Source organism: Metopolophium dirhodum, chromosome 1 (assembly GCF_019925205.1).
Source record: "Metopolophium dirhodum isolate CAU chromosome 1, ASM1992520v1, whole genome shotgun sequence".
Lineage (NCBI taxonomy): Eukaryota > Metazoa > Arthropoda > Insecta > Hemiptera > Aphididae > Metopolophium > Metopolophium dirhodum.
This window is the reverse complement of record NC_083560.1, coordinates 90613741-90639220: the sequence shown is the minus strand read 5'-3', so window position 1 is coordinate 90639220 and position 25480 is coordinate 90613741. Positions and strand designations below refer to the sequence as shown.

General features: G+C 30.7%; 3 protein-coding genes, 1 long non-coding RNA gene and 2 pseudogenes across 5 annotated transcripts; 3 read left to right on the top strand and 3 right to left on the bottom strand.

Annotated features, from left to right (window-relative positions):
• Positions 1-269: 269 nt before the first annotated feature.
• Positions 270-2446, bottom strand: LOC132952035 (uncharacterized; annotated as a pseudogene).
• Positions 2447-9368: 6922 nt separating this feature from the next.
• LOC132944913 (DNA replication licensing factor Mcm3-like) lies at positions 9369-10516 on the top strand. Its single transcript, XM_061014469.1, has 3 exons — positions 9369-9455; positions 9500-9691; positions 9803-10516. Exons 1-3 carry the CDS (start codon positions 9369-9371, stop codon positions 10514-10516), a joined length of 993 nt encoding a protein of 330 aa, XP_060870452.1.
• A 1868-nt stretch (positions 10517-12384) lies between these two features.
• On the bottom strand, positions 12385-13230 carry LOC132944906 (putative nuclease HARBI1). The gene has a single exon (XM_061014458.1). It carries the CDS (start codon positions 13228-13230, stop codon positions 12385-12387), a length of 846 nt encoding a protein of 281 aa, XP_060870441.1.
• A 380-nt stretch (positions 13231-13610) lies between these two features.
• LOC132935064 (uncharacterized) lies at positions 13611-18153 on the top strand. 2 transcript variants are annotated; one of them, XM_061001513.1, is made up of 9 exons: positions 13611-16477; positions 16565-16675; positions 16982-17023; positions 17097-17138; positions 17251-17292; positions 17349-17420; positions 17492-17689; positions 17747-17893; positions 18008-18153. In XM_061001513.1, exons 1-9 carry the CDS (start codon positions 16343-16345, stop codon positions 18083-18085), a joined length of 867 nt encoding a protein of 288 aa, XP_060857496.1. In that variant the 5' UTR covers positions 13611-16342; the 3' UTR covers positions 18086-18153. The 2 variants fall into 2 exon arrangements, with proteins under 2 accessions (XP_060857496.1, XP_060857497.1); XM_061001514.1 differs by lacking the exon at positions 16982-17023.
• On the bottom strand, positions 16495-21043 carry LOC132935065 (uncharacterized). The gene is made up of 3 exons (XR_009663151.1): positions 19538-21043; positions 19305-19456; positions 16495-19140 (listed from the first exon to the last, which is right to left on the bottom strand). It is a non-coding gene; the product is annotated as an uncharacterized LOC132935065 (long non-coding RNA).
• Positions 21044-22921: 1878 nt separating this feature from the next.
• Positions 22922-24002, top strand: LOC132944892 (uncharacterized; annotated as a pseudogene).
• Positions 24003-25480: the final 1478 nt, after the last annotated feature.

The window sequence follows — 25480 nt, the reverse complement described above, 5'->3', positions numbered from 1 at the left end:
GTTTATAATTTTTACTTTAAGACGGATAATTTAATAATATATTAATAGTCAATTAAATTAGACATCACAGTATAAAATAAATATAACAGATAAAATTGTATGTATAAACAGTGTAATGTTTTTGAAAATATTTAATAATTTATTAAATACCTACCGTATTAATATATCCAATATCCATGAATACATTAAGTAGAAACTAGATACAAAAAAAATAGTAATAAATTCGAACACAATTTTAAAATTCATACAAAACATTATTATCGATTAACTTAAGTTCCATCCCTGAAAATGTCGATACTGTCTTCTTCGCTGTATGCCTGATTGTCCATAGTTGTGGAAGATGAGGCTGATGGAGATATTATGTTAAAATTCATGCTCGGACTTTGTGGTTGAGGTAATGAAGTAGTTAGACGTGTTTGAGATATGGGAACTTGATGACGGTTTAAGTAATTGGAATGGTGAGGTGAAGGATAGAAAGGACCGGATACATGTGTAGGTGTATAGTGTGGATAGTTAGGAGAATGTTCATAATTTTGTATAGCTGGTGGATTCCTCATTCGCTGTATGATTTTCATAACTTCACAACGGAATTCAAGCTTTTGATCTTCGGTGAAATTACTGATAGATGGTAGGACACTTTCAAAAAATGATCTGTCTGGATTGGTTTCTTAAACGGGTGGTACAATCGGAGAAGGAATTGGTGCATTCATAAAATCAATTAAAGTAGTCTCGAAGTCATGTTTGCGTTTTTTGGTTGAGTTTTGGGTATAGATAGGAGGAGTTTCAGACTCTTTTTGTTGTGATGTTATTTGTTCAGACTCACTCAATTCTTCTTGTTCTCCGCCTAAACTGGACTGCGTTTCTGTTGTAGCACCAGCAGTTTGCAAAAACGATAGCTGTCGAGCATAAACATACCGTTTACCTACCTCAGCAGCCTGTCCAGATTTAAATTTTTTTTTTTTCACTTTTTGTGTAGGTGTCCTTGATATTCTTCCACTTTTGTATAAATTTATTGCCTAAAATTGAGAAAATGTTCAGAATCTAAAATATAACATGTACTATGATTTTTTTTTTATCCAACTAAGTATTATTTTTTTTTCATTACATATTATTATTTTATTGTTATGTGATTTTTCTAATAATAATAAACTAAAACACTTTTGTATGCTTTTAAACTTTTTCATAGATATTTGGGAAGTGGATGTGATCAGATCGATCTACATCTGACATACAGGATTGGTCATACAACAATTGGAAAGATATTGAGAAAAGTCTGTAGTGCTATTTGGGAAGTCTTACGTGAAGAGTGCTTTCCTGAGTTGACAACGGCCCGATGGAAAAAAATATCTGAAGATTTTCAAAAATACAGTCAATACCCTAATTGTCTCGGGGCGATAGATGGGAAACATGTGCGGATCAGAAAACCAAAAATGAGTGGTTCTCTGTTTTATAATTATAAAAATTTTTTTTTCAATTGTGCTTCTAGCAATTGTTGATGCGAATTATAAGTTTATATATATTGATGTTGGTGCTTTTGGGAAAGAGTCAGACAGTTCTATTTTTGAAAGAACTCCTTTCTATAAAAAACTCAAGAATAATGAATTAAACATTCCTAGGAGTCAGCCTCTTCCAGGTACAGTTGGTCCAAATATGCCATACACGTTTATAGGCGATGAGGCATTTTCTCTATCACCAGATATAATGAGACCTTTTAGTGGTAAAGTTTTATCAGACACAAAGCGAATATTTAACTATAGATTATCCCGAGCCCGGAGAAACGTTGAATGTGCTTTTGGAATACTTTCAAATAAATGGAAAATGTTTAATAAACCTATCAATGGAAATTTGGATTTATCTATACTTTTGGTAAAGACTTGCTGTGCCCTCCATAATTTTGTAAGGACTAGAGATGGATTCAACGTCGAAGATGTAATGACTATAGATGGACTCATTGAAATCGAACGAGATCTCTCAAGACCACCCAACCAATCAATTCAAATAAGAAACAAGTTGGCAGATTATTTTGTATCTGATGTAGGTAGCGTTCCATGGCAAACAAATTATATTTAAGTAATATTACGTTATTATTATGTTTTATTAATATTTTTTTTAATGCTTTCACAACCTGTCTTATGTGAATCGATTTTTTTTTTTTTGATTTTGTATACATTTACTTTATAAATAGTGTCAAGTAAAGCTAATATAATATATCATATTATAAATATAAACTGAAAAATTAATTTCAAATTTACTTACAAATTTCATTTTTGTCTCTATCGTCCTTCTCGTCAAATCCATCACAAAAAACTCGACAAATATTTATCCACGCACCTCGTTTTTTCTTCCGGTCATGATAAGTTTCGACAGCGACATTCCATATCTCAGGATAGTTTTTAACCTCACCAATAAATAGTTCAATGTCCACTTCTTCTTGATTTCCTGCCATGGTGCGTAATGCGTAATGCGATTTACGAATTAAAAAATACGTTATAAAATAAACGTGTTTGGCGTCAAAATAACGCAAGTGTGCACTGACCAATATGATACAATGTACTGGGCGACCGCAAGTGACGGCGCGGTGACGCTGCGGTGCGATAAAACTTGCGACAACAATTTTGTCGCAGACGGACGCGCGACACCGCAGCGTCGCCGCTGTGATGTGTGCAGTACGCAATTAGATTGTGGGTTTTCCACGCCGCGATTGCGGTGCCGCGTGCCGCAGCGTTGCCACGCGTCAAAATAACGCAAGTGTGCACCGGGCCTAATTGATTTTAATGTTTCCTCGTAAATTATACTAACATAATTCTTTCGGATGGTACTTTCATCTGGAATTTGTTGGCCGGTATATTTTTCTAAAAAATCTGTGAATTCTCGATTTTTTAGTTTGAAAATAGGAATATCCACGCGAATTAACATACGACACAAATCAGTATTAAAAGCTGACAAATTATTAGAAGACGTAGATGGCTCTGAACTCAGAAAATGTTATTGAAATTTTTTTTTACGATCTCTATTTTGTTGGTGCTTAGATGTAGATATATGCTGAGTAACTGAATAACGCTGATTTATTGATACTGCCTTTTCACAGCATGAACAGAATAATATTTCTCCATCACTTTTAAATGTCTCGTTAGGAAACTCTTTTAAATAAAAATTCGCTTTTGATTTCGATTTCACAACTTTTGGCATCTTAAAAATTAGAAACTAGACGTCAACTAGTACACGAGTTTCGCGTAAAAACTACGAATGCTACTAAAAACGATCGTCGAGTATGTAGGTACCACTTCCTTATTTTATATTTATATCGTTGGTTTATATTTATATGGTTGGAACCAGGAATGTGAGACATTGTACACTTCTTTTATACAATCCGGCAATAGTGATAATGCAAAGAAAACGCTCGAGGCTTTAGATAAACAGCGCCGAGACAGATGGATAAAGATGGTTGAAAACACGGATTTCAAACATTCCAGTCGTAGAGCATGGCGCCTTCTTCGCAGGCTCGGATCTGATGGATCTGATGGATCCTCAAAATCTAACCTCCCAAAGATTAATCCAAACCTCATAGCTAATCGTTTAATTGAAATGTCTAGAGCACCATCAAACAAACAATTCACTATGGATATTAAGAAAAAACTCTCTAATCTCAAAAAAGAGGCTGTCAGACGAGACACGATATCTGCTCCATTTTCACTAGATGAAATCAACATGGCTATATCTAAACTTAAGAGCGGGAAATCTGCCGGTGTTGGTGAGATTTTCCCGGAGTTTTACAAACACTTTGGACCACGCACTAGAGCTTGGCTAGTCTCCTTTTTTAACAACATATTGGAGAATGGAAATATTCCCTCAATATTCAATAATGCCAAAATTATAGCAGTCTGCAAGCCGGGGAAACCAAAAGACCTCCCTCAGAGTTATCGTCCAATTGCACTTCTGAGTATTAGCTATAAACTGCTTGAAAGGTTGATCCTTAATCGGATCAGCCCTACTATTGGTCGGGCTGTTTCTGCCGACCAGGCTGGGTTCAGACCGAATCTAAGTTGTACTGACCAGATAGCGGCCTTAACTTCGTTTGCGGAAAACGGTTTCCAGAGGAATATGAAAACAACAGCTGTCTTAGTTGATCTATCAGCTGCCTACGATACAGTTTGGCTAACAGGCCTATTAACAAAAATACTTCAACTGTTCCCATGCCTCACACTATATAAACTATTGAAAAACATGTTATGCAATCGTATGTTTTCAGTTCATTTAGGAGAGTTGCAAAGTAAAGTACGTCGCCTAAATAACGGCTTACCACAAGGTTCTGTCCTTGCCCCGATACTATTCAACCTCTATACATCTGATCTGCCAACTACAAATTCCCGTAAGTTCATCTATGCAGATGATATCACACTGGCTACTCAACACAATAAGTTCGAAGTTACCGAGGAAATATTAACAAATGACCTAAAACTAATATCAGATTATCTATATAAATGGCGACTTATACCTAACACAGATAAAACCATAGTGACTACATTCCACTTAAACAATCGATTGTCAAAATACAAGCCCCAAATTAAATTTGGGGGAAAAAGTCTTGATTACGATCCGACACCGAAATATCTAGGAGTGACGCTTGACAGACAATTAACTTACAAACATCACATCGAAAATACTGCTGCTAAACTTAAGACTCGAAACAACATTATTCATAAACTAGCTGTCTCATCTTGGGGGGCAGCTATGCCCACTCTGAGAACTTCGGCCTTGGCGCTAGTCTACTCTGCCGCTGAATATGCCTCCCCAGTATGATTAAATAGTTCGCATTGTAGCAAGATCGATGTTCAACTTAACCACTCTATGCGTATTATCTCTGGCACTGTCAAATCGACTCCGATAGAATGGCTCACAGTCCTCTGCAATATTCTACCTCCACACATCCGGCGTAAAAAGGCTGCATGCAGAGAATGTTCAAAATACTTATCTAATACATCCCTTCCATTAAATCAAGACACGTCAAACCAGAACCTTAGGCTAAAATCAAGAAAACCTGCTTATCTAACTACAACCAGACTCATTGATAACCAGTATAACGGTATGGACGAATGGAAACTAGAATGACAGAATTCTACCATAGACAAGTATAGCCTAATTAAAAGCCTGGATAGTCCAGTTCCTGGTCAACAATTAGCCCGTCACGAGTGGGTAACACTTAATCGCTTACGTACAGGACATGGTCGCTCCGGAGAGATGATACATAAATGGAAAATGAGAGATAGTCCAGGCTGTGACTGTGGCCACCCATTACAGTCCATCTCTCATATTATAAGTGATTGCCCTCTCCGTGCATTTAACGGGACAGTGGAAGAACTCCACTATGCAACTGACAACGCGGTCAACTGGATAAGGACACTTGACATCCAACTTTAGACAACTATCAATTTATTGACAACATGGATAAGTTACCCATAGCCTTAATTTTCTTATATTGAATTATTTATATATCTTTATCTGTATCTTGTTTGTAATGCTTGCATATTACTACCATACAAAAAAAAAAAAACTCTATGCCATATACTATTTAAGACTATATCTTAGTCCGTGATATGGACCATAATGGACCATTGATTGGTGTTTTGTGTTAACGTGTACATTAATCGATAATCGAAACTACATATCGATATAAGTATTTATTAAATGTACTTAGGTATCAAACAGCGATTATTCGAACAAGGAATAAGGATGTTTTGAATTTAATTTTGTTATTAATAATATTTTAAATTATGATGTTGTTTATTGTATTTTACTATTTATTTGAATAATATAATAAATGATTTAAAGATTTTTAATCATATACGTATATGGGATAATATGGTAATTTTTGTGTCTTTACATTTTAATGAACACAAATAAAACATCGTAATATTTTTATATGATTATTCACTTTATTACATTAGAATCAAAACAAAACATATTTAATTATCTGCACGATCACTATACAAGATGTACATCGGCAGTCACGAACAATAACCAAGAAATATAACTGGCATTGGTGGACGGTCGTTCACCACTCACAGTGTCACCAACACCACATATCTCCCCAATTAATTTAAATATATGCAAAAATAACAAAACACCTTATATAATTACATTATTAACAATTAAAAAAAACTCATATCTAAAACTTGTATTTTATATACAATCTCTTTGAGATGAATTACAAATATAACAAATTATAAAAAGAAAAATGAACAATACATTTTTTTTTTTTAAATTAATTATTCTTTATATTAAACATGAATATATATAAAAAAAAATAAATACAATAAAATTATATATATAATGAGGTACTTAATTAAATAATCTTAGTCATTAAATTTTTTTGGTTTATTTATATACATTTTAGATCTTCTTACTTTCAGGAGAAGTAATGCTAACGCGGTTAGCATTACTTCGTCACTCGATGAACTCGAAAAAAAAAAAGATCGTCTTATGTGTGTCTTATGAATGGAACCCATCAACTTTTTCCTCACTCCTATCTCCCTCTTTTAATTTATGTTGTAACAGTTGATCCACATGACTCTTAATTTTCCCATACTCTGAGTCAACCAAAAAATTACTTTTCCTACTTTTTCTTTAATTTTTCCTGTAATCCATTTTTGTCCTTTACTATAATTCCTTGCTAACACAGTATCACCTATTTTAAAATTTATATTTCTTTTACCTCTGTATACTTTTTTTGTTTTTTTTCTGACTCAGTTCAACCTTTGTTGTAACTTCAAGATTATTATTTAAGTATATTTCTTTTTTGAACTGTTTTAAAACTAAATCAAATTTATTATTTAATTTTCGATTCATGTGCAATTCTGCTGGGCTTTTACCCGTGGTGCAATGGATAGTATTCCTATAATCTAATAAAAATTTGCAATATCCTTGCAAATGTCTTTACATTTTAATGAACACAAATAAAACATAGTAATATTTTTATATGATAATTCACTTTATTACATTAGAATCAAAACAAAACATGAATGTTTTAATTAATGAAAATAATATTTCCAAGTAGTGCACAGTATGTGAGTCAAAAATCAATTTCACATTATTTCAAATTAACATTGAAGATTGCACAATCTAATAATTGTCAAGAATTTTGAATTTTAAAGGTTATAACTTATTAGTACATAACTATTCACATGAAGTATGGACTGATATAATCAAGCAGCACACACGGAAATTGTTAACAATAATAGTTCTAAAAACAGTCGTGAGAACCCGTCTTTAGCATAGATATTATAAGACTGGATAGGACATTGGGCTTATCAACTGAGAATGAAGTGATACAATTTTTGAGCTTATAAGAGTTCCTTAATTATTGATACATGTTAACACGATTTAAAAAAAACAAAAACAAATAATAAAATCATGAATATGAAATAACAATTTAATTATTTTAATTATAATAAAATGAAGAAGCTCAATCCTTTTACTTGCGCTTCCGCACTCGACTTCTATCCCATCATAATCCTCTTATTAAAAACCTCTCCTCTCTAACCCTCCCGGAAAACCGAGGCGAAGGTTAAAAAGGAAATGGTGTCGTGACCTCCTGAAACTACCAATTTAAAATATACTACACATATATACAATAAAAAAAAAAATAAAATAATAAAATAAATATATATATATAAATAATTCATGCTAAGTGTTGCCTGTGGGCGGCTTCTTAATCAAATTTTCACGTCCTGTTTTTCTCTTAGCATATAAGCTTATTGTACATAAATTGTATAGATTGTTTATTTTTAATAAAAATAAAAAAAAAAGTTAAGTTAATATGCACCAATAACAAAAAGTTAAAAGTTAATTTAACCATAGGTTAATTCAGTTAAGTTAAAACTTAATACACACTTTTTGTTAACTTTTTATTAAGTTAAAAAAATGTTAATTTGTTAATACAACGCTAGCGTACTTAATTTTTTTCCAACCAACCCAAAACTAAATCATAGACTATACATATAATGTTTATACTCTATACAGTATTTCCAATAAGTTAGATTTCAATGATATACATTTTTAACTTTAAACAATTCACGTTAATATTTTTTTGACATGAAAACGAAATAGACTGAAATAGTTAAATATAATAAAATTAAAAACAAAATAAATTAACTTAACTTACTTCTTAAAATTAAAAATTAATTCGTTAATTTCACGTTTGTTAAAAGAGAAATTTAGTAAGTTAACAGTTAAGTTAATTAAAAGCTAAAAATAACTGGTGAAGTTAAATAGTTAAAATAAAATTAACTTTAACTTTTTAACTCGTTAGAGCCCAGCCTTGCTTCAAAGAATGATGATGTTAGTTTAGTAATTTTGTTATAATTCAAAAACATTTTGTGGGTACAAACCTATACTGTTAGAAACTTATTTTTGTTTTTAGAAAATGTATCATCTACACCTGAAAACCATAAAGTGGTAACGCCTAATTATGCATACAATAGTTTACATTCAAAAACATCTACTCCAAACATTTCAATTTGTAATCAAAGTCCTGATTTATTAGCAATATCTCATTCAACGAAAAAATGGGTATCGCAATTAATTGACCTACCAAGTCCTTAAAAACCATCAAATAAATCTAATAATGAAATAATAAATAGTCCGAGAAAAATCGCTGCAAATAATAATATTTTACAAAATAAGTTACGAAACATGAAAAATTAATCAAGCATAAACGCGCTATTATTACTCCACTAAAAAACCAATGAAAAAAATAAACTTAAACAAAGCAAACAAATTAATGTGCACCGTTTTTTTGAAGAGGCCAAGATTCCGTCAATTAATTCTAAGGCTCTAATATCAATGCAATTATTACATAAAAGACGCAAACAGTGGTCTAAAACTGAAAAAAATATGGCTCAATCATTACAAGTATTTTTCATATTACAAGTCACCGTCCATCTACAAATTTATGCGTAAACATGGTATAATTCTACCAGGTGAGACTACTGTTAGACGTTGGCTTAACTCAATGAATTTTTCTACTGAATTTCCTAAAGTTTATATGAATCAGATAAGATTAAAGATTTCCGGAATGAGTGAAAATAAAAAAATATACGATTTTACTTGATGAAGTAGCTATTATGAAAACGTTGGAGTATAATAAGGTTTGGATGAAATTGAAGGATATGAAGACTTGGGGACATTAGGGAGAACAAATAAAATAGGTTTTGGTTCTCAAGCAATAGTTGTTATGGTTCGCGGTCTTTATTCAAACTGGAAGTTTCCTTTAAGCTATTTTTTCACTGGGGTGGTGAGAAAGTAGATAATTTGGTCAACATAATCAAAGACTGTGTTCACCAAATTTTAGATCTTGGTCTCTCACCAACATGCATTATTTGCGATCAGGGCGCACAAAACCGTCGTATGTACTCTACTCGGAGGAAACGAAGATCAACCTTCGACCACAACATGTGGTAAGAAACTATTTTTAATTTATTACATGCCACAACTTATTAAGAGTTTGTCAATGATTAATGAAAACGGCCGAAGACTCGTCATAGACGTAAATGATTTACGTAAGTACAATGCGCATAGGGCCAAACAGTTATTAATTAATTATATTGTCGAAGAGGTAGCACTAAAGCGTGCTCTTAAAGATTTTGTCAAATGCATAGACTTAGATTATTCCAATAAGTATGATGAATTTTTCGTTGGTTTCTTTGGTGCCTTTGGGGGGCAACATGTCACACCACGGACATTGACGTCTAAGTTCTTAGGCCGTTTGGTGTGCTTGGAAGGTGTAGTCAGTAAGTGTTCTTAGGTGCAATCGATCCTGGTAAAAAGTGTACACTATTGCCCGGCTACTAAGAAAACGTCGGAGCACATTCATACTGACTTCACGTCACCATCATTCAGTTTCATTTCGGCAACATCTGGTTGTGGTTATCCAACAAGAGACGATGATGGTAACCTCTTGCAGACAGAGTATGGGCTTTCTGTGTACAAAGATCGTCAGACGGTTACGATTCAGGAATCGTATGAAAAAGCTCCAGTCGGGCATGCGTCCCGGCTTGTTGAAGTGTTATTGGAGAACGATTTGGTTGATGAGTGCAAGCCTGGAGACAAAATAATGGTGGTTGGCAGTTATCGTTGTTTTTTGCCTGCAAAAGGTAGCATTTTTTTCAAAACAATGACAATTGCGAACAATGTCATAATTAGAAATGCAAAGTTTTTGGTAGAAAGGTCTGACTTCAACATTTGCAGGAAATTAGTGGAAGGACAAAAAGATGCTATATTTGAGTTGCTGGCAAATTCAATAGCGCCCACTCTCCATGGCCACATACACGTTAAAAAAGCAATTGTATGTTTATTGTTGGGTGGTGTAGAAACTACATTACCAAACAAAACACGTATACGTGGAGACATAAATATTTTATTAATTGGGGATCCGGCTGTTGCCAAATCACAATTACTAAGATGTGTATTGCATGTTGCTCCCTTTGGAGTATGCACTACTCAGTTTCTGCAGCAATAAAAACTTGCATTGCCACTGGTGAGATTAAATCATCAACAGCTATTAATACAGCTAATTGTATTGACGTAGTTAACAAAATGTTTGATTCAGCTTATAGTAAACATTTGTGTTCCTTAGATATGTGGACTGTATAGATGGGTATTGATTTGTGGCCGGTAAGAATGTAATAATTAAGAATCGGACACAAGGACGTAAATAAAAAAACTCAATTTTCTTGTTCGATGGTGTTGACTACTATTAAAAAACAAACTTGACAACACAACAATAATAAAAATAATAATAACAGTTGACCGATAATTAATTTAACATAGAATAAAACACGACAACTTTCGGTAACGGTATTGCACAATGTTGCGGTCGGTATACGCGGTGGGTACTGAACGTTATTGAGATTCGTCGCTGGTCTCCTATGTGCGCGGACCGATTACAATAATTAAAATAATACAAATTTAATATGATAATATAAGAATTACGAACAATTTGTGTGACCCAAATCTAAATAGAAGACCAACGTCTAACCGTAATCCACAAATATTTTAGAATTTAGAAAAGGCAAAAAAACTATTTAAAAACACAATCAAAATTTTTCACAGAACGAAAAAACAAGCATTCCCCCATGTTTTATTGGAATTGTTTGGACAACAACTAATATCTCAAAATATCTCAATTAATAATAATCAATATTATGTGAATAATATCCCTCATATCACTGATGTCTGATATGGATACAAGTACCTACTTCACAATCATTGCTATTGGTCGGTATTTCTATAGCTATAATTAGACGTAAATATCGAACTCTGTGCGCTGTAAATACAAAATCGCAGGTCACCGCCGTAAATGTACAACGAGAATTATCGCACAGTAAAGCTGATTGCACACTAGGCGATTCGAACGCGCGTCTCCGTGCGTTTCGAACGTCGCGTTTAATCGTTCAAAATTAAACATGTACTTTTATATGGGCTTATTCACATACGTAAATAAAACGCGCGTTCGGTCGCGTTCGGCTGCGTTCGAACGCTCTGGAACGAGGATGTTTAATTTTGAGCGTTCGGTCGCGATTTGCAGCTACAATTAAACAATATTTTTCCAATACATTTATAATGCTTTTCTATTTTTGATAACACACGGGCGATTCGGACGCCACGTTTGATCAGCGTTTATTTACGTTCATTCATAATTTGTCCCTTCAACCTGTAGCAGTTTGTAGTAACCACCGCGGACAAATTATAACTAACTTACTACTCAATAATCTAATCTCTAAAAAATGTTTGACACTGAAAAGTTTATTGTTGAGGTGTCGAATGAAGAGGCAATATGGAATATAGGTAAGTAATAATTTATGGTATATATCAAGTTATTACACAATAAAATATAATTATTATTAAATAAAAAATGTACAGAAAGTAAACTATATCATGACAAAAATGTCAAACATGTAAGTTGGACAAAGGTGGCTAAAACATGTTTCATAAACTTTGAAGATTACGAAGAAACCGTCAAAATGAATAAAAGTGAGCATTTTTTATTTTTTAACTACATTTATATATAAAAATATGATAATATAAATCATAAAAATTATTTAGATAAATACCTACTTCAAAATAAAAAAAAATCAAACATAATATATTATAATAATAATTCCATGTATAAATAATAATGTTTAAAAAATAAATCATAGAATTTGGTTGCTTCACTAAAATCGTAAAATATTATATAAATAAGAATTGATAAGAATAAACTAATTAGTTTAACATAAAATAATACAAATATAATATATAAATAATATTTTAGGTATACAATATTTAATATAGGTAATATAATATAATATTTTAGTTACCTACTTATGCACTGTCTTTTCTCACACGCTAATTACCTATCACCTTGTTTTGCCAACTTAGTTCATGAGTTGGCTGATTAAAATAATCGACAAAATAATCTCTTACGTCTTTTGCAACAGATGTCGAGTTCCCAACACCTATTTTTTGATTTACATCCTCCATATCACAAGTCTTTGTATCTTCGGGATAAAATCCATCTCTGCGTCTAACGAAATTGTGCAAAACACAACACGCTTTGGTAATAGCAACTCCAAAATCTGGTTCTACTAATAAGGCTGTATGAAAAACCCTCCATTTGTTAGACAAAATACCGAACGTACATTCTATATTCTGTCTCGCCCTTGATAAACGATAGTTAAATATACGCCGTTCATTGTTTAAGCTTCTTCTGGGGAAAGGGCGTAAAAGGTTTTTATGAAGCGCAAACGCTTCGTCGCCTACTATTACGTAGGGTTGAGGAATACCACCATCATCTTCTGGTAAACATTGAGGTTGGGGAAAATTGACTTTACCATTGTATAATTTTTTTCCAAATGACGATTTCTTAAAAATGTTGCAATCACTCTCCTTGCCATATGACCCCACATCTATAATTGTGAAGCAATAGTTTGCATCACAGATTGCCATGAGTATTATAGAGAAGAAATGCTTATAGTTGTAGTATAAAGTACCACTTTTAGGGGGGCTTTCTAGTCGGATGTGTTTCCCGTCTACAGCCCCTACACAGTTGGAGAACTGAGTTTTACTATAAAACCCCTCTGCTATGTCTAACCAATCTTGCATGGTCGGCACTACAATTTCTTTGGGCTGAAGAATTGTCCACAATACTTCACATGTCTCACGTACAATTTTTCCAATAGTTGAAACGCCCATTAAAAAATCAAAATGGAGAGCAGAAAAATTAGTTCCAGTTGCCAAATACCTATTCCTATTGCATTAAAAGTATATTTTAACGGTTAGATAATATAAATAAATATAAACTTTTATATATTAAATTACATAAAATGTCAAAATGATTATATATATAATTTTATATTTCAATTATTATTTATTATTTTTATAGTAGCAGAATTACAAAAAAATGGAAATCTATAAGGGATAGTTTCCGTCGTAAATGTGTCACCAAATCTGGGCAAGCGGCAACAAAATCCAAGCCGTACATATATGCTGATATACTAGCATTTTTAAGACCGGCTATGCAAAATCGAACGTAAGTAAAATCACAAAAAATAAATAAATATTGTGAAATATACAGGGTGTCCCACGAAGTTCTGACAAATGAAATAACTTGTATTCTAATCAATATTTTTTCATTTTTTTTTTTTTATACAATTAATAGACGTTTGTACTACACGTATAATATAAACTTTTTTATTTTCATTTTTTTGTGCATAAAATAAGAAATTTTAAATTTGATTTTCATTTTTTTCAAAAAATTCAAAATAGCCAATTTATAAACATATTGAAAAAAATAGATTTAACGTTTACGGTATTTAATTTGAGTAATCCATTTGCGACTTATTAACATTTAAATATTCGTTCAATTTACTGCTACTGGGAAATTTATCAAACCCAACAGTAAAAACCAGAAGTCAAAACGAACCAGAGATAAGTGACTAGTAACTAAAATAGTACAACAGATTACAGAATATTTATGATAGTCATAGCATAGAACAAGGTCATAGTACCGTCATATCCACGGTTTAAAGATATGTATATCCAATATTTAATCTATTCTGTGGTATATCTACAACCATGGTCATATCTAATATTATGTGGTATAGTATTGATACTACTATCTTAATTCGTGGTTTTAGCGTGGTATTGTTCTATGGTTTTAGGCAACTAATAATTTGTAACCATAAAAATGAAATGGTTATAGTCTGTGGTTATAGCAGTACAACCACTCTTATCGGTCCTTATCATTTTTCGGACAACTGCCATCGACCGGTATTCATAGACGGAACTTACAACACAAACACACAAACAACTTAGAAACAACAATAACAACATATGTATATATTTTTGTGACGAATTAAGTTTGCTAATTAATTAATTTTAAAATTTTATTTAGTACTAATTTATTATAAAACAGTAATATAACTTAATATTTATTTTGAAGAAAATAGTTCAACTACCTACTACCTATAATGTATTTTCAAAATGACCTCCATGATTCGTTACACATTTTTCGTATCGTTGTAATATTGACGCAGTCACTGAATTCAACATTTGTAGTGTTATGGACTTGCATGCTACTGTTATGCGCTCTTTCAAATCATCCAATGAAGTAGATTGTTCAGTGTAAACACGATCTTTTAAATATCCCCATAAAAAAAAATCCAGTGGAGTAAGATCTGGAGAACGTGGTGGCCATTTCACAGGACCGTTTGTTCCTATCCATCGCAACGGAAAATTATGGTTCAAATAATTTCTAACCACATTAGCATTATGTGGAGGGGCACCATCTTGCTGTAACCACATACATTCCCGAATATGAAGAGGGACATTTTCTAGCAATGATGGTAAAATATTTTCCAGAAAATCCAAATAACGCTCACCATTTAATGTTCCTTCATAAAAGTAAGGGCCAATTAATGTGTTGTTTAATATACCACACCATACATTTGTGGACCATCGAACTTGGGACTTTGTTTCTCTTGTCCAAAATGGATTTGAATCATTCCAATAATGTGCGTTATGGCGATTTACCATGCCGTTATTGTTGAAACAACTTTCATCAGTCCATAATATTTTGTTCAAAATATTGCTATCCTGGTCATATAAGCTAACTATTAATGATATGAATTGGAGTCTTCTTTCTGGATCTGATGGTTTCAACCCTTGAACGCAATGCAATTTGAACGGGTGATATACATTGTTTATTAATATGCGATGTACAGTTGATTTACTAATATCTGTTTGCCGAGCTATGGATCTAATTGATGCATGTGGTGTGGAACTAAATGCAGCTAAAACATCAACATTGTGAGAATCATCTGCAGCAGTGTAATGTTTTTTCAACCGATGGCCATTTGGAAAGCTGCCTGTTCAACAATTTGTTTTTTTAGTTTATTTAGTAAATTATTTTTAAAAATGTCAATGCAGAGCATATGTAATTATTGTCTAAGCGATACCTATTAGTTCAAATTCATGTTTGCCCTTTATTTAATATTTTTTTAGTTTTTACAAAATATCCGCTACGATAGATTGTAATATTAACTTCATGATAATATTTGATGTTATTATTGTCTAAACGATACCCATTAATTCAAATAATATTTCATTTTATTTTATATTATATTATAGGCTAAATAGTAAATTGTATTTTTATTTTTTTTTAAATAAAATCATGTTGCCCTTTATTTAATATTTTTTTTTAGTTTTTTTACAAAATATTGTCTACGATAAATTGTAATTTGTATGTGTGTTACCTATTATTATAATTCATAAAAATATTTATATTTTTGTCAATTATTAAAATTGAAATCTACCTGTTTGACGCAATGTTTTTTCAATGTTGATAAATGTAGCCCGTGAAGGTTGTCTTCGTTCTGGAAATGTTTGTAAATATTGACGAGAGGCATTTAATGTACTTTTACCACATTTATAAAAAATAGCCAACATATCAGAATACTCTGCATTACTATAAATAGCAGGCATCTTGAAATTTAATTAGTTTTAATTACTAAATAAAATAAGTTAGTCTTATTAGAAAACCTAACTAATAAAATACCAAATGCAGTTTGAAAAAAAACTGGATTTCCATAACCAAGATATCAAACTCATCTGATCTTGATTGTTAAATTATAAATAGTATATTTATTAGTTTTATCTAACTGGAAATTTTGACAGTCAGTGTGTTGTAAATATATTTTTATAGTATTTCTTGTTTCATATCTTGTTTGATACTTGCATTGAAAGGTACAAATTACACTTTCTCTGTCAATTATTTAATATTTAAAGTACCTAGACTTTTTTAAAAATGGAAGTTTATGAAGATGTTGGTGAATTATATTGCGAATATGTCAAAAATAATGAAGACGACACCATGACTGAATTGGATTTTTTTAAGTCAGCATTTAAAGATGCAATGATCGAAATTGATAATCTGCGTCAGGTATGTAAAAATTGAAATTAATATATACATCAATTTTATTTATATTCTGAAAATAATAATAAGAAACAACAATACACACATTTACAGCAATACCATAATTTAAACGAGCAATTTAACAATAAAAAAGTTGAAAGCAGTTACTATGCTGAAGATGTGATACAGCTTCAAACTGATAATAAGTCACTCACTGAAGAACTTGTAAGTGACCAAATTATTAAAGCAGTGGAGTTGTTGCATTTTCATATTTTTTTGTAGATACTTAATATTATATTCATTGCTAAGTGAGCTTAAAATATGTTTCAGTTAGCTATGATTTTATGTTTTTATTGAAATAAATGCTATTTTTTTTCCTTAAGTGCAATTTTTAATATATTTTAGTGCAATAATACAATCAATTTGTTGAGTTTTTTAATGCAATAACTTCACTGCCCTAATAATAAATAATGAAAAAAAAAAATTACATAGTTAGTATACAATTTATTAACAATTACATAATATTATTAGGTGACATTAAAAATTCAAGAAAAGTCATATAAAGAAAAATATGTATGTTTAAAAATAAAAAAAACATGCTTAATAATAATAAATAATAATAGTAACACATTTTTTTTTTATATAGGCTATACTTAAAACAAAAAATGAGATTTTGGAAGAAGACAATGTAAGTACATTGGTAACAAAATTTATATTGAATTTAAAAAAATTTATAATGCTTAACAATAATAAATAATATTAATTACATATTACAATTTTTTTGTTTTTTTTTTTTATAGTCAGCAATTAAAACCAAAAATGATTCTTTAGAAAAAGAAATTGTAAGTAAAAGTAGCAAAATTATTTAAATAAAATTTGTTAACTGTTATTTTTGTAGAAATTATTTAAACAAAAAATGGCCACTATTGAGGTGAAAGATAAGGCAGAACATTACGAAGAAAAAAAAAAAGTAAAAATAAATTTAGTAAATAAAAAAGCATGTCCAACACATTTTCCTAAATTAAAATTATTTACTTTCAGGAACAACAAAATGTGCATAGCTTAATCTCATCTGCTAAAAATATGAATAATTATGTTAAGAGAGATGATTTACTGCCGATTGAATCCAAGGTTTCTTTTATAGAAAAACTTGTATGCTCAAAGATGGATAGATTGAAATTACAAGATGAGACAAGCAGTCTGATAAATGTCATCGATGATACATTGAAAACAAATTATGTAATGTATTTATTTAAAATAGTTTTAATATCATATTTATAATTTGTATGTTATTAGAATTGTACTGAATGGTGGTGTCCCAAGCACAGTAAATTTTTGGAAATTTTAAATGGCATCAAAATTGGCGAACAAACTGTGGAAGATAAATACATTATAAGGAAAGCCAAATCTAGATTTGCTTATTGGGATGATAAAAATAATAAAGTAATATTAATGTTTTTTGTACTATTTACCATATTTAATAATTTATTGTAATTCATTCTACATAATATTATGTACATGACTAAATAATGTTTTATATTTTTTTGTATGTTTAAGAATACACCAAGGTGTCCTACTCAAGACAGAAAAAGAGGAGAGGTTATTCATTATCAAAAACCTAAATGTTGGCCGTAAAATAATAATGTTAAAAAAAAAAACCTTTAAATAAAAATACGATGGTAATTATTAAATAATAATTTATTTATTTTGATACCTACTTATAGTAGGTATGTACTAAAAGGTAAGTATCTTAACAGCAACATTAATAAACTTGCATTTATCGATATTTGTGGGCCCTACTGTTTAACTTTTATTTAATAATTAAATAATATTAATTAAACATACATTTTACATATTAAATCCGAAAAGATGCATCAAATATAATATTGTTACAGGCATGCACAGACATGTTTAATTTAAAAATCAACTTTTTTATTTAACCTTCATTGTAATATAACAATATTATTAATAATTAAAAATTAACAGTTCATAAGCATTAACAACTAATATTCATGATCAATGACTATATTAAAACTATATAGCTAATATCAATTAGTTATATCTTTTAGTTATTGAAAGAAACAAGGGATGCAATTGCGCACATTAATGATTGCTGTTAAGACAAAAATTTAGTAAAATCATTTTTTTTTCTGAAATACTGACTAAATTCACTAAATATACAAAAAATAATAGAATTTACTTAACGGATTGCATAAGCAGAGTATTTGTGTAAAATCTAAAATCTTTTAGTAATTCAACAAATCTAATCGTTACTTCTAAGAAAAAAAATGAAAAAGTTTCCTGCTTATAATCCACCTCATCTGTGACAAAGATATAGATAAATTTGAAAAAAATAGAACTAAATAAAGATCTTTATACGCTAGAAGTCTACGACCTTAGTCTCACATTTTGTTAAATTTAGAAAAAGTTGTCTTTGCTAAGTATTTTGTAGAATTTTAGATTTTTCTCAGTATAGTATTATTATTAAAATTATAACACCTATAACATATGTTTTTTATAATTTAACTAATTTAATCATACTTAATTTATCTATTGGTACAGTTAGATTGCATAGCTGGTGTAGTGCATGTATGTTAATATTCAAACAGTCAAGATATTATGTGATATTCAATGTTGTGAGTAGGTATACATTGTTGAATTATGAAATCCATGTGGAAAGTCACTTTTACCTAAAAGATAAAATAAATAAGAAACTATTTATGAATATTTTTTTTAAGTATAATACATATCTTATTATATTATTCACTATTTAGTATTTAATTGTTTAACAGTTATTATTATTTGAGTGTATAATATTAAAATGTAAAGATCTTAGGTGTTTAGTTATACTTACATTTTGTGATAAGACTTTCTATTTGATTTTGTTTTGACAATAATGAGAATTTAGATGAATCCAAATAAAGTTTATCACCAGTTAATGTTCTATGTTTGTTCTGACACATCAAACAGTAAACTAATTGTAGTAATTGGATCATATTTATGGAACTACATAAATGTTAAAATACAATTTAAATAGAATGTTATATTATTTTTAAATATATACCTAACTTAGTTGATTATACTTACATTTTATGACGAGCCTTTTTTTTTTTAATGGTCAGTACCTAGTCCACAATGCTTGTAATGACCCGCGGTAACCAACAAATTAAACTTCTTAGTTTTATTATAGTACTTTATTTATAAATAAATCAAAATACTACATAGTTTTCAATTTGCATACATATTGTTGAAAAATATTTCTTCTAGTTTAGGCCAGTTGTTGTTCGAGCAATAAAATGTATATTAATGTCACCATTAAAAATTATTAAGTAATAATTTTTTTCTTATTTCATATCTTCTTTGATTCTTGCATTGAAAGGTAAGTACACATTAGGTACACTTTCTTTGTTGATTATTTAACGTTTAAAGTAAATACTTTCTTAACAATCGAAGTTTTTGAAGATTTTGGTGCATTATATTGCAAATATGTAAAAAGTAATAAGGATGACTTATCAATTACTTGGTTTAAGATATACTTAATTGGACTTGACATTCCCTCAAATTGAATGATAAAGGCTCTTCATACAATTTTTTAATTGATAAATTTGAAATAATTGTAATTGGTATACCTAGTAGGTACTTTGTTTTTATTATTTTTTTTTGTGATACAGAAGACGGATACGCCAAATTCTTCTTTGTCAACATTTCGTCGACATATCATTAAAATGTATTACTTATTCTATAATACTGATCACTTCATTAAGTAATAAGTTGAAATCATTGAATAAAAATATTTATTATTATTTACTACTATCAATAATTTACATTCGTTAATTGTTGATCACGATCTAACATAATAAAATTATCATAAATCGTGCTGTAAATTAACCGTTTAAGGTTAAAAATCTTAATGTTAATTCTCGTTTATCTACAAACGTGATAAGTGATAAAACCGTATACCAAGAATCAATAACCAGTGCTACATTATGTAACCATGAAGGTAAATTGTAAAATGTTATTTTTATACTTTATAGCTGATATTCTGCAGGCTGATACAGCTGCGGCAGACTACAACTACAGGCTTGACGTTGTTCACTCAACAATCAGTGTTCTGGTAGGAGTGGGGATTGGAAAGGAAGGTCCAAATGTCCAATTCGTATGACCATTGTACATAGTACATACTAAACTCATTACTTATTAGTTATTATCGATTTTGACCGTAATGGGTATCTTTAAATTGAGATATAATTTCATTTTGGCTTCTGGTTTTTACTATTGGGTTTGATAAATTTCCCAGTAGCAGTAAATTGAACGAATATTTAAATGTTAATAAGTCGCAAATGGATTACTCAAATTAAATACCGTAAACGTTAAATCTATTTTTTTCAATATGTTTATAAATTGGCTATTTTGAATTTTTTGAAAAAAATGAAAATCAAATTTAAAATTTCTTATTTTATGCACAAAAAAATGAAAATAAAAAAGTTTATATTATACGTGTAGTACAAACGTCTATTAATTGTATAAAAAAAAAAAAATGAAAAAATATTGATTAGAATACAAGTTATTTCATTTGTCAGAACTTCGTGGGACACCCTGTATACCTACCAAGGGTGATGAAGTTTTTTCGGGTCATGTGTTAATATTTTTAATGTATATACACATACGACATACTCATACAACTATACAATGAATTTATTTTTTATTTATTTATTTTGTATCTGTCATCCCTGTTTGGGGCAGCAACACTGCTTCGATTTACTTCAATAGTATCTTGTTTGATGGGAAAATGAACAATATTTTCAAAAAATATGAAAAAAAATTGAGTGAATCAGGCCTAATAGATTGATATAACAATGAACCCAACTTTTCGTTGTATGCCAAAATGGTTATAGCTTTGGCGTTTATTCCAATTGAAGACATAGATAATGCTTTATTATCATTATCTGATAACCTATCAAATGATGTGCAACCAATTTTAGACTGGTTTGAGGACAACTACGTCGGAAGAATTAATAGGAGAGAGGAGAGGTAATGGACGAAGACAGCTTTTGTTTCCTCACGAAATGTGGAATGCCTATAACAGAACGTTAAGCCAACAGGACAGAACTAATAACCATGCAGAAGCAGCTCATCGCCGCCTTCAGACGGAATTAGGTATGGATCATCCTACAATCTGGAGCTTATAGACGGCTTACGAAAAGTGCAAGCCAATCGTGACTTCTACTATGAGCACCTTGTTGCTGGACACAACCCCCCAGTGAAATTGAAAAAGTACAGGGATGCCGATCAACGTATTTTAACAGTTGTTCGCGATTATAATAACAGAAGCACTGTCGAATATTTAAGAGGCATTGCGTATAACTACCAAATGAATTTATAAAACACCTATAGAAAATAAATATAAGAGACCATTAACGAAAATGTATGAAGAAACAAAATATAAAAATAATGAAAATAATAATAATAATAGTAATAATGTGCAGTATTTAGCGCACAGCTGTCCTGGCGTCCACTTGACTCGCGCCCACTTGATCTCACGCCCAATTAGCCGCGGCCAGTCATCCGCGCCCTGTCGGTGGCGCCAAATTGTCCCATTCCGTTTATGCCGTAAACCGGTGCTGCTGTTGCCGCGGCCGTTGGCAATATATCATACCCCCACCGCTGAGTCAACTACTGTGTACTGCATAATATTATTATGACGGTCGAGTGCCGACCCGCATCGTCGCTATCTGTAAAATAATTATTGCGGGCGCGCGGCGATATTATTTATATTTTTATAAATAAATTATTTATACGATTGTCGTCTGCCGATTATAGATATTAGATATTATTCTATCTATAATTGTGATTCGTGGTATGAAACAACTACATTTGATAATACAATAAAAAGTATACTAGTATCACTTCTGTAGTTCTGTATTTTATTATAGTACTAAAGTAGGTAAACTACGAATTATTTTGCCGTTCACTGTGTGTTGTATTTTTATTATATTTTGTTGCCTTTGCTTCACTAAAAATGGACCGTTCTAAAAAGAATACTCCATACAGTCAAAAGAAACCGTCTGTAAAAAAAATCGTGGCTGAAAGATTGAAAGCAGCCCGTGATGCAAAAAAGTTAATGCCAAATTACAAAGTATGATACATTTATTATTTTTTTAGACTCAGAATCTTAAATTTATAATAAAATAGGTAACGGTCCAATTTGCGACCTACAAATGTTACTCGACCTACCGATAAGATTGAGTTGATCTACAGGTTTCTTTATCGCAATAATTGTCATTATGGGCATTTTATTCTATTTCGTTTTATTTTTGTTCTCCGATAGTTATCTACTTACAATCATTTATAATACTTTACTGCCCTCAGTCAGTACAGTTCCGATTTCATTCGTATGTGTCGTGCGCTCGTTTTGTGATTTTTTATTTGAGTTTTATTTTGTGCGTGTGAATTTTTATGTTCTAACTCAACATGACATCTACTATTGGTCACCTATATAGGAACATTATTAGAGATGAAGTGGTATGTGTTCAATATTTAAAAGACCGAGGGTTATTACTGGCCGATAATCCGATGACATGTATAAAGGTGAAAGACGGTGTTGTATGTAATGGCCAACTTGTGGAATATTTAAGAAGTAGTAAAAAACGAAATTCTGATGGCACTATGAAAAAAGTTGTAACATTACGATGTACAAAACGGGGTTGCCAAACTTACCAATCGATTCGTAAAGATAATGACTTTTTTACCTACTCGGATCTTAACGGCCGTTGTAATAGTCAGCTATCATTATGTGAAATAATGGAAATAGTTTGGTTCTGGGTTAATTTAGTTCCAATAAATCAAGCTGTAAATTGGACTGGAAGAAGCAAAAACACCATCGTTGATTGGTATAATTTATGTAGAGATATACCAGTATATTTTTTTTCAAAGAGAGAAAATGGGTGGTACTGGTTGTACTGTCCAAATTGACGAATCCCTTTTTCAGGGTAAAAGGAAGTATAACCGTGGTCGATTACAGCGTGGGGACCATCAGCCATTAAGAGAAATAAGTAATTCCAGCAACGAAGATTCTGACGAAAATGAAATAGTACGTACAAATAAAAATTATGGGAATCGTATAGTAGGCCCATGGGTATTTGGAATTTGTTGGAAACGGCCAGACTTATTATTAGAACGGCGATTTTTTATAGTAGAAAAACGGGACCGAGAAACTCTTTTACAAATTATTAAAAACGAAATAAAAACTGGAACGACAATTTATAGTGATCAATGGAGAGCGTACTCAACATTAAATCATCATGGATATATTCATCAAACAGTTAACCATTCAGATTTTTTTATTGACCAGGAAACAGGAGCACACACTCGACAAATTGAAGGCTTATGGAGAATTATGAAATCCAAATATAATATCAAAAAAAATGGGGCGTCTCCTTTACTAGATCGACATTTCCAAGAAGAGTGGTGGAGATCGTGTCAAAATCCAAAAACCATTTTTGATGCATTTTTGACTGATATGAAAAATACGTTTCATAACAATACGGCCTGAAACAATACATATAGTTATTGACGACACTGAGAAGTGGAATGAAAAAAAGATTAGTTAAAAATTAAAATTATTTGTAAGTATTACATGTATTGAACCATAAATCAGTGTGTAGGTCGCATATTGGACCGTAAATCAGTATGTAGGTCGCATATTGGACCGTTACCATAAAATAATAATAATGACTAGTTTACAGAATGAGTAGTGCTTATCATAAGTACCAAGTCATTTAGGTACCTACACGTCGACTTTTAATAAAATAGTATAACGGGTTTCTATTCACTCGCACTCGTGATTTTACTAATACTAAGCACTACTCATACCTTTTAGATTCTGAACGAATTCTGATTTTTTTTATAAACGTTTGAAGTTCAAATATAAGTTGTAAAAATACAGTCCATTCAATATTGTATTCTAATTTCACATCCAGGTAATAATAATTATTATTTTTGATATTTATTTGATGTTTTATCAAAATAAAAAAATCCACTTTAGCGCAGTACAATTTGGCAAAGATATGGAACAAATTGCTATAAACAAGTTCGAAGAAATGTCTGGTTTTCAAGTAAAGCCTTGTGGATTGCACATTGATGAAGAATACCCGTGCCTTACCGCTAGTCCAGGTTAGTTTTTTCAGGATTTGGTATGTTTAAAATGTTTGACGATAGTCTGCAGTATGTACGTGGCTACATATTTTATATTATATTTATACAAATAATAATGTTTTAATAAATATTTAGATGGAGTCATTGACTACGATAGGCTAATTAAAGTTAAGGCTTCTCATGTGGCTAGAAGTACAATAATTCGATTATATTAAATTTAATTATATTCAAGCAGTAGAAACTGGAAAAGTATGTACCTATACTTACATATAAGTATCCTTTTGTGTTGTACTATAAACAGCTGTGAAGCCTTATAAACTATTTACTGGGTTCGAAAAATTAGATATGATTAAATTAACCACTTAATATTTTTACAGCTGAAATATTGTACGGTCGAAAACGAAAAATTTAAATTTAAAAAAACAACATCTATTACTATCAGTTCCAAGGACAGTTACATATCACTAAAAGAAAATTGTGTTTTTTCATTGTATACTCTCCTCAATGGATTTCTGTGGAAGAAATAAGTTATGATGATAACTTTTGGACTTCTAATATGGAAGATAAATTACAATCGTAAGTACCACAGTTAAGTATTAATAGTGATTGTAGTTAAAGAATAAAACATATTTTTGAATATAGATTTTACTGGAATTGTTTACTGCCGGGTGAATCGAGCATTTAAATATCGACTGTTAATTTCTGACATACGAGATCCAAAAACATCTACCGTTAAAACTCCTAAAACAAAAAAAAAATTGTTCTAATAAAATCAACCATTTTATTAATAATTATTGTAAACTAATTATTTCAATAAAATGTTGTATGTAAATGTAATATTGTAATTTGTTATAACCTAATATTTTATTTTCAAGT